The 18901-nt window shown below is 44.7% G+C and overlaps 1 protein-coding gene across 2 annotated transcripts in view; it reads right to left on the bottom strand.

Moving 5' to 3' along the window:
- Window positions 1–18901, bottom strand: part of LOC108936847 (serine/threonine-protein phosphatase 2A 55 kDa regulatory subunit B beta isoform) — a 69217-nt gene that overhangs the window by 29626 nt on the left and 20690 nt on the right. Inside the window, exon 1 of one of the 2 annotated variants that reach the window (XM_018756472.2) lies at window positions 2411–3003. The exons of the other annotated variant lie outside the window; for it this stretch is intronic. Within the exon in view, the coding sequence (XP_018611988.1) occupies window positions 2411–2480 (70 nt within the window). The 5' untranslated portion in view covers window positions 2481–3003. Of the gene's footprint in view, window positions 1–2410; window positions 3004–18901 lie in introns of those variants that run through there. 2 annotated transcript variants of the gene reach the window in all.

The following is an 18901-nucleotide window of genomic DNA, read 5'->3' as shown; positions in this document are numbered from 1 at the left end:
ATGCTTTCTTCCAAAGCAATTTATAGTGTTAAGCTCCTTACGATGATTGCCCATTTATACAGCTGGGTAATTTTTAGCAGAGCAATTCAGGGTAAGTACATTGCTCAGGGGTACTACAGCAGCAGGTGATATTTGAACCAGCAACCTTCAGATCCAAAGGCAACAACTCTAACTACTACACTATTAGCTACCCTGCAAATTGGATTCAAAGCCATATATACTATGTGGAACAAAACCTGTGTTACCATGCTGCATTAAATCTCTGCCCCAGTATAGAGCAAGTGATGACATTATACATTTACTCATTTAGCTGATGCTTTTCTCTAAAGCAACTTATAATCTTAAGGTACCTACAATTTTTTTTTACCCAGCTGGGCAATTCTACTGGAGAAACTTGCTTAAGGGTACTATACCTAGAAGGGAAATTCAAACCAGTGACCTTGGGGTACAAAGGCAACAGCTCAAACCACTATACTACCAGCTACCCCAAACATTATCTGTTAGGCACTTCAGCTGGTATCATAAATGAAACACCACTGCAAACAAAAGTGATGAATAAAATTAAATAACACATTTGTAATTCGTTTCTAAAGAAATGAAGTGTGTCGCTTGTCTTCTTGTTAGAAGAAAAAGTGATGTTTGCTCTTATCTCATGCCCCCATACTAGTGGTGCTGCCCTCCCTCCATGGGCTCATTGTTCTGCCTGCATCTTTAATGTGCACCCATATATCTTCTTTGAGAAACCAAGGATTTCACAAATAGTTAGATCAATCAAAGGCTGGCTACGGACAGCAAAGTAAATCACTCTTCCAATTAGGGTGAATTAAGTGGTTAGTGGATCAGGTGTAGCAGAAGCCAGAGAATTGGGCAAACCTGTGGCTATGGCAATGAATTAAGAAATCAATTTTATTAAGCATTTGGAGGTGGCACTCTAGTTGAGATGAAACAAGGGATGGGGTTGGTTCTGCTGACTTTTGTGACCTGAGTGACTTTGATATTAGAGTGGTCAGAAATTGCTGAATCCAACAGATCCTTAACAACACTGGAACTTGCTAGCAGCTTGTATCAGTAATTGCATTCAGTGAAGGATCTAGCTGAACAAGTCTGATGAGAACAATCCTTGAAAATGACCTGAAAAATGCCTGCTCTGGGCTGTCTTTGTCTCTGCACCGCTACCTCTGGCTAAGCAGCAGTAGTCTGGTAGTGTGTTCTGCTTCCAGAGTCCCAGAGCAATGCTGCTGCTGCTTCCTGCACCTGTCAGAGTTGTGCCCAGAGCAGCCTTCCATATCGCTCATTGACAGGCTTTTTTTTTAAAAAAAAAAAAATCATGCTGCCAATCAATAACCTCTCTCTAGCAGAGTGATACCACAGGCAGTGGAGCTGGCAGAGAAGAGCAAGGTCACATATCTGCTTAGAGCAAGACCTCCTCGGCTACAGAAATGAGCTTCATGCTGTTAGGAGGAAGCCTCTCAGACGTAAAACAGACTGGAAAGCCCGTGAGCGGAAAGAGGATTGTGCTCATCCTATCTTCTAGGGGCTTCTGGATTGTTCGACGTGTTGTCCCTCCTCCTCAGCAGCTCTCCTGATCTGTGCCTGACTGCCCTCCCTCTCAGCCCCGAGAGAAGGATGCTTTATCCACGACCCCACATCTCACTCCACCCAACCACCAGGATCAATTAATTTTGCCTTATTTAATATTTGCATCACACCGCTGCGGTTAGAGAATGTCTCCTCCACTCAAAAGTCTGCGCAATGGAAACGTCTCTTTAAAGCGCAGGCAATGAGAGGCACGCTCAAAAATAACACTTCGCTTGAGGTTACCATCCTCTCTGGGCTTTAAGAGAATCTCACTGGTGTATTTCAGGTTTTGTTTCAATATCTGGCAAAATACCCAGTGGGGCCTATCGGCTGCTCTCAGTGCTTTCCATCCAGCCTTTACCTTTATCATAGGGGTGGCAGATGAAGGTCAGAAATGTCTGCACCTGCCAGCAGGTAATGTGAACGCATCCCAAAGACTGGAGCGAGGATGGATGGGACCGACCGCGCCTTGCGTTAGTGCGGGACCAGCACACTTCGGAGCCCCAGGGGCTGTCAGTGACGCACACCAGCCGCCGTGAGAGCGGCACTAGGGCCCCTTTAACCAACCCGGTCGCGAAAAAATGGTGTAACCGCTCGACTTGTGGCTGTTACGAGCTGCGACGAGCGCTCCGGCAGCTCAGCTGCGGCTCTGCGGACGCGCGCCTTCGCGTGACCGCGCCTCTCTCTCTCACACATTTTTTGCACGTCGCTTTGGCGGCAGGTGATGCGCAGTGTCTCGGACCACCTTCCCCACCGCAACCTTCAGGGTTCACGCACCCACCCACGGCCGCGCGCGCCCCACCTCCCCCCCCCGAGCGGAGCTGCCCGTTACCTTCGGTTGCATAGTTGTGGTCCCGAAGGAAGCTGCTGTTGATTTTACGGGTGTCGATGTCCTCCTCCATTGGGGGCGTCGTCGCTCGAGAAGCCTAAGGCGGACAGAGGAGTCTCCATGGTCAGGGGGAGTGCGGGGGGAGCGGCGCGCCCGGCATGACTCGTCCTCTCCACCACCACCAGCAAGTGAAATGAAATGAAACTAAATGAAATAAAAATGAAATGAACCGGACGGGTGTCTAGGGGGCTCCGGACGCGGGCCAGGGACTGGGCGAAGGAGCGCGGGGAAAGTGAGATTATATTTGGAAGCGGTGCTGATCACCGGCGAAGGTGACGCGCAAAAACGACAGAGAGAGACGACGTGGTGTCTGCAGGTTAAAAAAAAAAAAAAAAAAAAAAAAAAAAGACAAAATGTGCGCCGGCGGCGGGGATGTGGTGTGGAAGGCGGATGCGGCGCTACAGCCGTTAAACGGCGGGCATCTTCATCTTCTCCGCCGCGTCCTCCTCGGCTCTCGTCGCCCGTCCGACTCCGAGCGCTGCGCAGCAGTCCTCTCTCCGAGTGATTCAGCCGTACCGGTGTACAGTACTGCATTAGGACAAGCCCCTCCCATACAGATCGCCGCTGTCTGCCTGCGTCAGCCGCCTCCGTGGTGCGCGCACACGCGAGCTCGCGGGAGCGCTCACGGGCTCCGTCAGTGCTGCAGTGCTGGGACTCCGAGCGTCCCGATGGAAGGGCGTCGAGCGGCTGCCGGAGTAACGGCGCCTTTCTTTCCCACTCACTCTCACTGATGTAATGAGCCTAAGAGTGAGCGTTACACTGACGTTACACCGAGATGTTAAAGTCACGAGAGGCGAGCGAGGAGGCAGCGGCGGCACGAGGTTCGATGCCTTAATTTTCACACACTGACACTGCGCCGAAAATATTCTATTACATACGTGCGTTGCAAGATCATCTTGAAGATGTCATGATGACATAAACTGCCTCCATTATTAGCCTCAGGTTTAAAGCAACTGCTCATCCTGGGCTTCCAGAGGTTTCCACAAGACCGCGTTCCAATCCATGTTAACACCTGGCACGTGACGTGTTTGACATCCCGCGCGGGTCTCCCGCACCCCGCTCCCCCCCCCCCCCCCCCCCCCCCCCCAAAAAGACACAAAAGACAAAAGTGTCAGCCGAGAAACATGAAATATTTACATTTTTCTCATAAAGGAGAGTGCACCGCCAATAAAAAATGCATAACTATGCAAAACCCCATGAGGAAAAGTGGCTTTGTGCTTCACAAGCAATGAACCAACTCAGACAGCTTTCTTATACTGTATATTTTATTTTAATAATTTGACTAGTGTCAAATAACCTCTAATTCGTTGCTTTGTATTCCGCGGTTAAGAGATACTCGAAAAATAATTTCCACATACATGTTGGACTTTAAAACTTTAACAGATCTTGACAAAATAACAGTTTGATCATGAGTGGAAATCATGAAAAGCTTGCTGGTTATTTCACAGTTAACTGTTACAGTTTAAACCTTCCTCACATGTACTGAAAATCTTTACGTAAGATTGACTTATAATTAGAAGCGTTGTATTTGTGGGCCACGTGACCTGCTAATTCTTAGGGTGTATTTCTAATTAATTTATTGACACATTGACCAAACTGCGTCCGTTCTGAGGCCAGCGTAACCAGTCACTGTCTCCCATACACCACACGCTGGTCACTATTTAGCTGTGACAGAGAAGCTGTAAATTGACTTGACGAATCATAAATTAGGTAACAGTAATAGTAACAGTCAAGTATGTTGGAAGGAGGGAACACAACACCAAAATGTGCATTCATTATGTTGTGTTCCTCTTCTTAGCCTCACAGCATGAAAGCGGGCAGAGGCTGGAGAGTGGATTTTGAAATTTTGCCGTCGCCACCTCATTGAAAATGGGATTGATTTACATGCTGGGTTTAATATCTGTCCCTATAGGGGCTCCCCCCCCGGTTCCCCTCTTCCGATTTTGAAGCTCCCTTCATTTCTCCTTCTCTAATCTACCTGATGCTATTGTCTGCAAAGGTCTGTTTTCCAATTCAAACTGCAGTTAGAATGCATGGGGGATGTGGGTGCTGTTGTTGGGGGGGGGGGGGGGGGGGGGTGTTAGCTGTGTGCAGTTCTTAAATGCATTAAAGATCTTATGCACAAGCCCATTTGCAAATGAAATCCCCCTTTAAGGTCACAAGGCATCTGTCTGTGATGACATATTGTCAGTCCTGCTGTACATTACTGAAACATTCCCGCAGAGCTCACGCTATTTAACACTCCGGCGCCCTTGTACCTTCATTAGAATAAATTTTGGGACATTATCTGCACTGAGCACAATGCAGGGTAGCAGCTCGGTGGGTTGGTGTCCCCCTCACACCTCGATCCCATTCACCGACCTGTCTTTCACACTGAGCTGAAGTTCAGCTTACTTAACTGGAGGCAAATGTTGGATGTGCCTTCGTGAAATAATCTCGGTTATTATTTAAATGAATTGACAAGCCGACTATTCCCAGTCAGAGGAGCTTACCGCAGTTCAGTGGTGAATCCAGTCCCTGTGGATGCTGCTGAATGAGCAATGGAGTAAGAGCTATTTGAAAAGACGGCGCTGATTTTCACCCGGATCAGTCAAGTAGGGAGATGCAATATTAGAAAGATGCTGTGTAAGAACACAGGGATTGCGCCTAGAGAGAGCAGCTTAATAGACTAATTTTATAGCTCCTTCAAGGAACATAAAGCAAGTCCCTTTGCCTGTGTCCTACTGCTGAGGATTAATAACTTCCTTTTGTGTTTCGGCTCCCTCATCGTACAAGCAGTCAATACCATGAATGCCTATAAGTACTGATGAAACCCTTAACTGAAATTTATGAGCACATATTAAACATCTACTAGTTTCATGTAGAAACAAAATACCCATTTAAGACCATCATATATTTGATGCAGTACATTTGCATAATATCGCACAAAGATTTATACTTGCAAATGCAAGAGTATGACACAGAACATCACTGATTATAATCTTTCATTATCTGAGTCTTTTTTCAGCTCTACAGATATTCCTGAATAGAGGTTTCTTGACCCTACCTTGCAGTTTATGTTGACTTGGGAGAAGATAATTCTGGGACCTTATAATAAAGGTGAAAAATAAAGGATTCGGTTACGCCTTAGATTGCACAACGTCTGAGGGGGGCAACCCGAGGTCCTTCATACTGTCTATGCTGTAAACTCCGACTGTACATCATGTCTATGTGTAAGGTATAAATAGAAACACGCAAGCCTTTGAAATGCGAAGTATTTTAAGGGTAGAGAGACAGAGCCCCTGTGGGACAGCAGTATCTGCATGGAGACGCAGAGAGGCAGAGGCAGATCATTTTTGGGCTCTAATTAAAGCAGGGGGGAAAAAGCCACCAGGACTCGGGGCCTGAGATCAATGGTACCGATTTAATTACACCCCCCAGCACACACATGCCTCTTACTTCACTGTACCACAGTGACTCCACCGACTCCAGGAAAAAACCGACTGGAAAAACCGTTTTGATTCTCTTGCACAAAACAAGCATGTGCCGTGGGGACAGATTGCCGGGGTGTGATGGTGGTGGGGATGATGGGGGCTGTGTTTCAAGTAGCTGAGCCCCGTAGACCTGAACGCTCCAAGTATTTGTTCCCGGGTGTCCTGCCACAAACGTGGGCACTGACACTTTTGCTCCGCTGTAATTTCCTGCCTTGATGTGCGGAGACTCCGCGACACCACTACGTGTCTCCCTGACCTTCCTGGGCTGCCCTTCTCCATGCTAATATGGAAAGCTGTTTTTCAAAGAAGCTCGACAGCTGTACAGCGTGCACAGCTGCTGCGCCTGATTCTCCAGAACCCTTCGCTGGAATGGACTTGAGCCAGATGCATGTATCAACTCGCACGTCACCTGGTTAGGGGCAGCGCAGCAGTAGATGTCTGCCAATAGGTCACATGGAAGGAAGGTTGGGTATTTTCACTGGAGGAAGAAGTCATGTTTGGGTCATAGGAAAAAATGCCGCGGGGAGAAGGTAAACTACACCAAATCCACCTTAAATCACTGTCTCTCTCTCTCTCTCTCACACACACACACACACACACACACACACCTGCACACTAACGTGTCCACCTTCTTTCCTAGGTCTAGTATACTCAGAGAAGCACTGCTCTTTGTTCCAGTGCTACCAGTCCTCTTCAGCTCATGCCTGCAACACACTGTAAAATAGTGGTAACAGTTTTGACCAGTTTTTCTAATTACCACAGTCTTCTTACTCTACTGCGGTTTGACCTACAAAACATGTCTTAATACTTCAGAGTTACTCCTCCACCTTGCCCCATCACTAGCAATGCAGCATTATAATCCCCTTACACACAGCGCAACTGGACTCTAGTGGTTGTAACGTGGTACGGAGCAGGGGAAGGACTTGTGACACAGATCGTAGCAGGTGAGGTACAGCGGATGGCAAAAACATTGGCGCAAAAATCTCACAATTTCTTTTTTATATATAATACTTTTTAGGGAGAACATACACTGCAAGTTAGATATTTCTCATGTTTTTCTTGAAACCCCCCCACCCTAACCCATAATATAAGAAGAAAATCTCACCCTTTCTAATTAAACATTTCAGAATGTTATTTTCATGCAATTATTCAAATGAACTGTTTTTGATTCAAGTCAAAATTGCTTTCTTCTTAGCAGACATTGTGGGTCTTGCTGATGGGAGCTCCTTGAGTTGTGGCTTATGGAGACCTGGATTTGTACGCCTCATTCGACGCTCGCACCAACAACCGGCGCAGGGAGCAGCGTAAACGCATTTACCACTTAACAGGATTTGCCCTGCGCGCCAACCGCCCGGCTGCCGAGGGAAGCCGCGGCACGCAGCGTTCCCTGCGACTCGGAAAACCCGCGTCGCCAACAACCCCGCCTAACCTTCTTGGCGTAGCAGCCTGCCGCAGCCCTGGTGCACGCTGCCCACCCCCCAGGGCGAGCCCCAAATGCAATAACAGCTCCCAGCATGCCGCTCGCTGTCCCTCAGACCTGCGGCGTGGCTGCCCCCCGCCTGCACGGGCCTGCGCTACCCTGCACTTAAACATGACCCCCACGCGACTTGACAGAGTATTACAGCGACATGCTGCATCCATAATAACTGTGAAGTGTCTGCTGATACATAGAATATGTGCTTTTAGGGCAATCGAGGAGATACGGTGAGGTGAACGTACAGCTGGTGTCTGATGGAAAGGGGCTGCAGGGTATTCTTCTCTGCGGTACAAACATTTTGTGGAAATTGGTCAATAAAATCGCGCGATCTTCCATCAGACTGTTCCCATCCATTTGCCAGTGTTTTATGGGATGCGGAAATCAATGGCTGCGCTTTGGCTGATATTTAATTTCCAACAAAGATGCATTTGATTTGTTTTCGCTTTTGTAACAAATGAGGGACACGTTACTTTTCCACTACGTGACATCCTTGTGTATTGTAAAAAACACATTTTTATCAGAAATCAAATTATTTTTGCCAAAATAAAGTGCAGTTGACTCTTGCCGTTGTATTAATGGTACGTACACTATATAGCAAACATTATATTTGATGTTTTACCTTAATCGCAGTTTTGAGGCAGATTTGACTGTTACTGTGCCCTTTCTCGTACAGCGGTTGCAAAGAATTTTAACAAGTCATCAGTGTAATATGGCGTGAGATCCAGTGCCACCTATCTGAAGGCCTTTTGGGAAGCAATTTCTCTCTAGTGTAAATGGAGGTCAAGGAAAAACGGTGTTTTTAGCTGAAATTGACTCTAGATTGTACTGTAGGGGGAGGGAAGAAGGCAAAGGCAGAAGACAAGCAGATGTATAGATGGATGGGGGAGAAAGCTAACAAGATGAATGTGTAGTTTTAGAAGAGAGGATTAAATCCAGCCTGGGGGAAGATAATCTAATAGCGCTTCTTAAATCATGATGACTGCTGCAATTTTCTTTCTCACCAGGCTGGGGGACTGATACAGAACCTTGCAATAATATTGCAAATAATAAATAATAAAGTATATTGAAATGCTAGCCCATCGCAATGGCGTGCCCAAGGGGATACACAGTTAGTAAATGGATTTTGGTTGACGCTTTATTTTAATCAGCTGTTCTAGTGCCAACAATCAAGATATTCTGTTTGGAGCCAGAACAGAATTCCACTCCAGGCTTCTTCCAAACAGAGGAGATTAATGCAGTTTTCATCATCTCTTCTTCTTCTTCTTCTTCTTCTTCTTCTTCGGAAACGTTAAACCAGCACACGTTTGTGTTGCATGTACAGCCGTCTAGAGACCGTAATACTGTGCAGAATCAACAGACACAGACCATAGAGGAACCTCCGTCGTCACTGGATTGTAAAACTGAACACTTTACCTAGAAAACAGTAATAATTAATTATTCATGGTTCATAATTAACTGCTGAATTGATGTTGTCTAAATTAAGACACGTTTCTGCTGTTTTCTGTGGATTTGCATGGCTTGTTGGTGGCGCACACTCCTCTGCCTCCGCAATTAAGACAAAAAGCTCCTGACATCACAGGCAGCACTTCCCTCGCCTTGTTTGTAATCCGGGTGGTCATTAATTGTTGCTACACATCTCAGAATCGCTTGGGTGACAGCATCAATCAATAACCTTCATTAATGCGTTTCACATTCATACACAGTGCTGATGATTCATCCAAAGGCCCTGTTAATGCTTCCCCCACACTGCCTCTTTTTGGGGTCTAAAGTGGTTTACAGGCCAGAACTAACACCTAAATCTGAAAAAATCTGGAAATGGCCCAGTCTTGTTAGAATGCTCAATCTGCACATGTATATTTATATATTATATATATCTACATACGGTATACGTGTGTGTGTATAAATATACATACAGTACATGCATGCTGTACATGCATATGATTCGTACATATATATATTTGTGTCTGTAGTTTCTCAACTTTTGACCTCTCAGTGCTCTTGCACATTAAAAACTTCTTCACAAATTATAGTCATACACTAAGTATGTTCCAGTTTCTATAAAAAACATACAATGCTGTCTATTCCATGAAGACAGTGCAGGGACAATCCCAGCTCTCACTGTGACAGCCCTTCCCAAGCTACCTGTTTGCATTTATTTATTTAGTTGCTGCTTTTTTCTACAGTGACATAAAATTAATATTAACTAGTACTTAACTGGTATTACTTCCATTCCACTCGCTGACATGCATTGCACTAAGCTTTTCTAACACACTCTTCTTCATACTTACATAAATTTAGTCACCAGTTCACCTAAGCCATCCATGTCTTTGAACTATGAGAGGAAACCAGAGCAACCAGAAGAAACCCACATGCACAGAGGGAGAACCTATATCTGAACCTGCAGGCCAGGAGATGTGAGTCACCAGTACTACCTGCTGTGCCGCCATGCTGCCCTCTCTGTTTGTGACCATATGTAGAGTGTAGGTTGTCAGAACTGCCGAAATCTTGATCACTGCAACGTGACTCATGGATCTCAGGGATCTTAGGCACCAGAGTAGGAGGCAGTGCTGGAACAGTCTCCATCTAACTTGCCTTTGATCATTATCTTTGTGGTCATTAATGTGGCCCCTGTTAAACAAACAGCTCATTATTTCTGAGTCCTGCATCACTTTCAAAGGGGTTTTGAAAATGATGTATAACTCAATGATAATGAGAGTTTTGATTCTTTTTTTTTTTGCCACCACATAACCTGAAAAGTGTATTTTTCAGTTGACCAAACAGAATGCTAAAAAACCTAAATGTCATGCCAGTGCCTGCTCCCCTCTTTATTCAGTGCAGCTGTGAAGTGTCAATTTGTGATTCACAGACATAAAGGAAAGAGCATCACTCATTTTCCCTCTAAGCTGTGTATTGTCCTGCCGGGATTGTTTTCTCACGGACGAACACTACGTATGTTTTCGCACTCCCCCGTGACTACGGTGGTATGTTATGCTGCTAAAAATTAAGCGTTTGTGTTATTTTACAACAGCTGAAGGAAGCAAAGCTTGACTTGACAGTTTGTGATGCACAATTTCAATAAATGTCCATGTTAATTAGTGCAATAATTAAAATGTGTCTCTTTTCAAGACCCAGAACCACAAAGATTGGCTGGAGGAAAAGTGTTCTATAAAGATAAGATACTATATAGCGAGGCTGGTATTTCGACTCCAGACCCATCTGCTGCTATGCATTGGGAAACTCGACAGCCTGAGGCGATGTGCTTCAGCCCCCCCCCCCCCCACTCACCACCACCCTCTCCTCCCTCGCTTGTTGCTAGGAAACTGCTTGTGGAGCACGCACAGCATGCAACATCTGTGTATGTCATCTGTTTATTAACATTAAATGTTATACTGTATTAATTGGACGGAGTATTTTATTAACGTGCAATTAATAATTTTATTAATCAATCATTTAGTTTTAAGCGTTCGCTTAAAAGATGTAGCCTTGTTTGAGCATACCAGTGTTATCATAGACTTTCTTTACATTGACATTTATTTATTTAGCAGACGCTTTTCTCCAAAGCGACTTCCAACGGATACTATGTAGTGTGTAGTATTTAACTCCAAACGGTCTATAGCACTTCATCCTAATACTATTTGGTTTGTATGGAGCACCTGCAACATGACTAGTGAAAAGAGGCTTGCATTTATGTTACTTCATTTAACAGACACTTCTCCAAAACCACTTCCAATGAACTCTGTGTAGTGTCATCAGCCCACACACCTTATTCAGCAAGGTGACTTACACTGCTAGATACACTATTTACACTGGGTCACTCATCCATACATCAGTGGAACACACTCTCTCTGTGTATCACTCACACACTATGGATTTATTTAATCAAATGTCAAAACCATCACACACAAACATATAAAATGACACAGAAACACACTTAAGGCGAAAAGCTGTATCAACTGGAAAACAACAAATTTGTGACAAGTTGACAGTCTGCCTCCAAATTAACTTTTGTTTTATTCATTTTGTGTACAAATGGCTCTGTGATCCCGACGGTATGAAACACTTCAGCACCTCGGACAGCTCTTTTCGGCTGCTGCGAAAACATTAACGTAATAAAACTAAATGAAGAAACAAAACGAAAATATATACAAGGAAAAAGCCCTGCACAATGTTCAGTCACTCTTCACTGAGACAGTGCTCCTGCCAGTCAGAGATTACAGTGAATTACTACACAAATAAGCAATAAAAGCAGTAACCATAGGTTATTTTAGAATAATTCTAGACAAAACCTTTCCTGGATAGCATTTAATATAGCGGTGTCTGCACTGCGCACTCAACAGTTTTAAATTCTGCAATAGAGGAGGTAATGATTACTGTCTGACCTATTTTTTATTTCTGAGTACAATTTAGTGTATTTCCTGGGTTCTACAACAACTAGCGCCATCTGTTGGGTTACAGGCGAAATACATGAACGACACATGAAATACAAGGTGAACATTCAGGTCTACTACAAACAACTACATCATGCAATCATGACTATGCACTGATTTACACGTATTGTCTCGCACATTCCGGTCCTCAGTCAAGGCATGTGAGAAGTATTTTTGAAAGCGGGTCTCTGCATTCCTTTCAGCGCTTTCCAAGTAAACAATTAGTGCACTAACAGCACCCTGTCAGCTGTCAGCTCCGGCACAATGGCAACAGGGTTTCCTACATGCACACTAAGCGCATCCCCCAAAGCGCTTTGTTCTCACTCTCCGTGGCAGCGCAAATCTTTGCCTCAGCATCAGACTGATTTGGCTTCGAAACACACTCACTGTAAAACTAATGCCGCTTAGTGATAATGGCTATTAACAGTGTCAGGTTCTTACACAAACATCCCATTCCTAAGAAACACTTAAAAAAAAAAAACAAAAACTGCACCCCATAAATTATATTTTACATACACCACTTTGCTTTGTAATACATGGATACAAACAATGCAAGTTTAATGTTTAACAATATTTAGTAATACTGTACCAATAACGGTATAAAATACAATTAGGCGATGCAGAAAATTTTTCGTAAATGATACAGAATTATGGTTTGGTTTCCTTTTGGCCTGTACTCTGATAATAAATATTTTAACATCAAGACTGTCTGAGTGCTTGCCAACCAGCTTCCTAGACTGCCACGTTCAGGGTCCTTAGGTAGCGTAGCTGGAGCCCACCCCACCCCCGCCCCCACTGAGAGAGACCCATTTGGTTGAACAGCTGCTAGCTCTGATCACAGGAAGTGAGTCTCCCGGACCCTGCAGGGTCTCCCTCCGATAAGGCTAGCGTCTAGCATGGCCCCCCCAACCTCCCACAGGCCCTGGGACTCAGGACCACAGACCCAACGACTGTCTAAAAAATAGCTCTGAGAAGGTACTGTTACTGCCAAAGTCCCACTCCCGATTAATTATTGATTTTCTGTGTTCTCAGGAGCATTAGTCAACTGAGGTTTCAGTCCAGACAGCTGGATGTGCTTCTCGCTGGCATACAGCCGTCGAGCAGGGCTGGAAAAGGGCATGTTTCTGGCATTGATTCCCACATTGTATTAAGTAAAAAAGTATTGCTTTTACAGCTCAGTTCTGGGCAGAAATTGAATTGAACAGGAGTTGTGCTGAAATGCATCATAAGTCAGTCTGGTTTTTAGAGCAGTATGATGCCATACGGAGATCTTGGCACAGCAGGTAAAACTGGCATCTCGTGGCTCCTGTACTGCGCGGTGGGGCCTGAGTTTGAGTCCAGCTCAGGGGGTGCACAGTTTGCATGTTTCTCCCAGTGCTTGTATCCCGCACACATGTACGGAAGAAGGCGCTGGCAAACCTCCTCTGTTTCTCCCTGCCTAGAAAACCACTTGGGTAGTTGCCAAGAGTCACACTCAACTGGCTGGCACTGGCACACATGTAATGCCATACACTTAGTTTTTACTTGCTTAGAGTATGAAGCAAGTGTTCTTGTCACCTATAAATAGGCAAGATCTGCTGAATAAAGGCACAAAAAAAGCCAGAACATGTACATAGCATCATGAAATCTGAGGCTTATCAAGGCATTGCAACCCACTATTTTAAACTGGGATCTTTCCACAGTAGCATTAAAGAATTTGAAAAAATTGCAGTTGAAGAACCCAACTGATACTTACTGGAAGCGTTTGGAAGTGGTTATAATCTCTACAGGTTGTGCAACTAGGTACTGATTCTCGGGTGCCAATAATTTTGTCCAAGCCTTTTTTCTCCGCAAAATGTAATGCGTCACATATTTTTTCATTCATCTGTAATAGTTTTATGTTGTCGGCGAAGCTAATGAAATAAAGGCTACTTTCTGTTTTTCTGTTCTTATTTTAAGAACTATGGTTAAAATCGCTTTAGTGCCAATTAATTTGACCACAATTGTACGACATACTGTAGATGCAGAAGCTGTGGTGTGCAGGATGGGGTCAGAGGGGCTCGGGAGACAGAGCAGAGCAGTATGGCCCTGTTTGTCAATGAATCGCAAATGCGTTGGGCGCCTGCAGGACCATATGGGCGGCTTGTGGCCAAGGGATCGCATGCCGGGTCGCCAGCGGATGAGGAGGAAACCATGATTGGACCTGGCAGGAGGTGTCTGGTTGAGACCCGGGCCCCGTTCTGCTCCTCTGCAGGATGCTCCTGTCTTCTGTTGCTGCTCTTGCTTATGGGCCAGTGGCATGTTGACCACAAATAGCCCACCAGATTACTAGGACAACTGTAATATCGTACATCTAATGTCACTGTCTTTCACCAGCTTTGAGGATCAGAAATAACCCATTGGACTTAAATCTGCAGTCCTGATTTATCCCACTGAACATGAGCTACCAACAGGAGTCTTATCTCAGTTGACTTCTGTTATCTCTATTTATGAGAATCACATTGCTTTCTTGAAATGTACTTATCAAGGATCATAGCTAATGAACTTAAGTAAGGAAGTGCAATGCAGCAAAAATATATATCCGCAATATGAGAATGAGCATACCCCAGTACAACGAGAGACTGCTATAAAAAACAATAAGAACAAGCATCATACTCTGTTCCATGTAACCATTAACACACACATCATCTGAAACCACTTGTTCCATACGAGGTCACAGGGAGCCAGAGCCTGGTCCGGCAACACAGGGGGTAAGGGGACACACCCAGGACGGGACACCAGTCTGCCACAAGGCACCCCAAGGGACTTGAACCCCAGATCCACCAGAGAGCAGAACCCAGTCAAACCTGCTGCACCACCGTGCCCCCTAACTGTTAACAGTGCAGCACAAAAGAATACTAATGTCTTTTACAAGGTTAATCCTCTTCACATACATGTGGTTCTCTATGGAATTCAAACCCAGAGACACAGAGTACAATGTTGAAATTGTGCATGCAATCAGAGGATTAACTGACATGGTTTACTCTCTCACCGGGCCCAATCTCTAAATCCTTTGGTTCATCTAATAGAAACAGCTATTGATTTTGACTCAGAAAATGTATTTTGAAGAGCAGCAGTGCGCAGACTCACAGCCACTAATCATACATGTGCTACTTCACTCAGGGATTATGAAAACACAAGATTGCAGAGGAGTATTTCTTGACATTGTAAACTGCCTTGACTAAAGACATCAGCTAAATAAATTAATACATTTAGTTCTGCAGTCCAAAAAACAAATACTGGATGTAGAAATTGCATAAGGTTTAAGTTATACTGTCCTATGAATTCTTGACTGCATGTGGATGGACACTAAGTAGTGCTGCCACCTCACAGTACCTGGGTGTTGCGAGAGACCGTAGGTTCCAACCCCCCCATTCTGAGAAAAGTTTGCGTGTTCTCCCCGTCCGTGTGGGTTTCCTGCAGGTGCTCCGGTTTCCTCCCACAGTCCAAAGACATGCAGTTCAGATGGACTGGTGATGCTAAATTGCCTGTGTGTGTGTGTGTGTGTGTGTGTGTGTGTGTGTGTGTGTGTGTGTGGCTACGCGACGATGGACTGGCATCCTGCCCAGGATGTACCGCCCTCAACCTTGCACCCAATGCTTCCAAGACAGGCCCTGGTTCACCACGACCCTGCTCAGGACTAGTGGTTACTGAAATTGGATGGGTGGATGACTGTATGTCCCATCTATGTCTCATCTCTGACCTTATTCCTTAGTGACAAGACCAGTTCCTTTAAACTGTTTACTAAAGCACATTTAAACACTTTAAGCCTAAAACAAAGGCCATTTATGTATTTTATGAGACAGCAGTGGCAGAACGAATTCCTGCCTGAGGCCTGTATGCAGGCACTTTCGCATCAGTAGGCAGTGCTGAATACCACTGTTGTTTTTCACAGCCGACTTCTTCTGCCAGCCAACCACCAGACTCTGTGAACTCCTCCAACTCTTGTTTTTTAGGCTAGTAAGAGCAGGTCAGATAGCGTAGAACATGTTGACCTTGTTGGACCTGGAGGCCACAGAGGGAGAACCGCATGCATGACAATACCCAAGAAGACTGTTTTACATGTCAGTTTGTCTAACATGTGTCGCTGTCTGAGTGCGTGTATATATGTGTGTGTGTGTTTCCGGAAATAAACAAACAGACGTAGAAAAAGCATTTGAAAATAAGTCCATACCTGTACACTCATACATTTCAATCTGAAATAAATCCCTAAGTCTAAAAGGATCTCAAAAGAAGGGATCCAGTTTTGTTTCTGCATTTCTATGGAAGTTACACAACTGTTACCATAATGCAATTTTCATTTATACCGCAGGGCTCGTTGCTGCACTCATTGTCTTCTGAATTAGATGTGCTACATAAGCAACTTTTCCACCTGCACAGAGGTGGTGGCAATACTTTGCATCAAATGTTATCTCACAGCCCCACCATCTGGGCTTTATGGAACATTACAGGTGTTATTCCATAAAACTCAGATTCACCCTGATGGTCTTCAATCGTCTTCATTCAGTGTTAAGATCATGCTTTCACTTGTACAAGCAATTTATTTTTACCATTCAAGTGAAGGATAAAGCAAAGATTACATTAACTAACACTCCAGTGTATCTCCTCAACACACAGAAAATAAAAATGGAAAAACACATTGGAATATCTGGAAAAAGTATAATATGAGGGTGACCACATTGCAATATTTTTATATTAATGTAAAGCTGAACATTTGACTTTTTCCCCTTTTTATGCCTTTTTTTCAGCTGGTAATCTTGGATGTCAGAGCAGGCAGAGCTGGACAACCTGCACACATACATGTACACACAGACACCAGACCACGCTACACACATGCACCACAGAGCATTTACCAAACTGCTGCATACCAATACAATATTTAATGTAAAATCTGTGGAGTAGACCTAATTTAAAAGCCTGGAGAACACATTTATTACCACGGGCTAATTGATTCAGGACGAAATGTCTGCAGTGAAAATTGATTGTAAACATGTCAGCGTGTGTATGTTCTGTGGCCCAGCTGAGGCAAGGAACTCAATTAGGCCCCTGTAGTCAGATGGAATATATTAAGGACCTAAAAACAATTCCCTAAATGCCTCAGAAAATCATGCTTCATGTTTTATACATCTCCAATCACAGAGCTCCTTTGGCGTTGAACAGGGAATAAAAGGCAGACCCTTGTGTTTGATCAAGTGTACACAAAATATAATTATGTTTATTATAGCTGTAGGGCAGGGCAGGGTGTGGTATTTTGAAAACAGCTTTCAAATCAAAAGCTCACAGATTTTTCTGGCCAAGGGGCCACCCTATCCACCTCTGGACTCAGAGCCTCATCTAACAGGGGTCACGTGGTCACGACATACGAGACGTCCCAGGAGATGACAAGCTTTACTATCACCAAAGGATGTCAGTGTAAGGGTAAACTTTCAAAAAGCACTTATCTGTTATGCAAACTGCTGTGGGGGACCAAAGTGGTGTGTTGCTTAGTTTAAAGGTTTTTCTTAGAAAGGAAAACCATAGGCAATATCTGTCTTAAGCACCTGCACTCCACAAGCCTTCTGACTGCAAACTGAAGCTGTCATAAATTCTAAACATTTTCCCTGCCAGCCAGTAGGCCACTGTGAAGCCTTGTTAGTCTGCCCTGTTTGAGTTCCTCTCAGGTCGTGAACATGGAGCACCCGTGGCAGGTATCGACTGCACGGACCTTCTGGAGAAGGGCCAGAATCGATGGGGCAGCGCAGGCGGTGTCCAGCCTCCAACCAGCAGGCCTCTGCTGTCTAGTCTCCGACCGTTCGCCTCTATCCTCTAGCCTCTCCTCACTAGCCTCCACCAGCTAGCCTCCAACCACTAACCTCTAGTCATTATTTTGAAGCAGCTGGCCTCAAACAGCTAGCCTCTATCTGTTAGCCTCTGCCGGATAGCCACCACTAGCTAGCCTCTCCTCACTAGCCTCCACCAGCTAGCCTCCAACCACTAACCTCTGCTCACTAGTGTCAAAAAGCTGGCTAAGACTTATCCTATATCTACTAACCTCCAACAGCTAGCCTCCAACAGCTAGCCTCCAACTGCTAGCCTCCAACAGCTAGCCTCCAACTGCTAGCCTCTAACAGCTAGCCTCTTTGCCTCCCACCCCTCTCTGCTGCCAGCAGACTAGTTTTTAAGAGCATGACATAGCATGTACTGAAGAACAAGGACAAAAGACAGCGGCACAGAGGCTGGTGCCAGGTGAAGCGGAGAAAGGCAGACGCACGCAGTTTCCCTGGAGGTCCTGATGCAGCGAGCTAGCCTAGACGCTTAAGCGTTTGGTAGCTTCTAGACATCTAGCGATAAAAAGTATCACTGTGGGGGGAAAAACATCAGGTATTAGCAGAAAAAAATCTATAAGGTATCGTTAGGAAGGAAACATTTTTGAACGTATGGGAAATTTACAAAGCAAACTGTGGAGTCCTGGGACATGGCCAGCTGATAAATTCTTTTATACAGACATATTAGTCACCAGCATAAGATATGACGGCTCAATCAATCATCGGTGTAAGACATAATTGATGGATGAGTAAATAGTGCGGATGGCCTGTGTGCTGTTATAACATGCTCAGTGAATCAATACAGTATACTTGCATTTTGTAGCTTCTGTCTAAACAGTCTACAGCTGGTGCAATAATTATTCAGCTCTGCTTAAAAAAGATGTAGGGCAGTGCTATTCAGCTACAGTCCTGGAGGGCCAAATCTGGGAAGCGGTTGTTCAGTCATGCAGGGAACCACCTGATTCATCTGACTGTTTTTAGACTGAGTCCATTTAACTACATTTTTGAGCTCCTATAGCTGAAGGGAGAGTTATAAGACCTACTGAACGCAGCTCTGTAGTTGAATAGCCTTGATATGGAGGATACGGCAGAACGTACAGTCCAGTGTCATTTAGAGCTAGACGCTAGAAGACTGCGAATACGTTTAGAAATCATCTACGCTAGAAGGTTTAATTGCGTAGTTGCTACTTATTTTGCATAGCTGGCACTAATGAATATCAGCCTCCAATAACCAG

This window comes from Scleropages formosus, chromosome 13 (genome assembly GCF_900964775.1).
Source record: "Scleropages formosus chromosome 13, fSclFor1.1, whole genome shotgun sequence".
NCBI lineage: Eukaryota > Metazoa > Chordata > Actinopteri > Osteoglossiformes > Osteoglossidae > Scleropages > Scleropages formosus.
The sequence above is the reverse complement of the archived record's forward strand: the minus strand, read 5'-3'. Positions and strand labels throughout refer to the sequence as shown.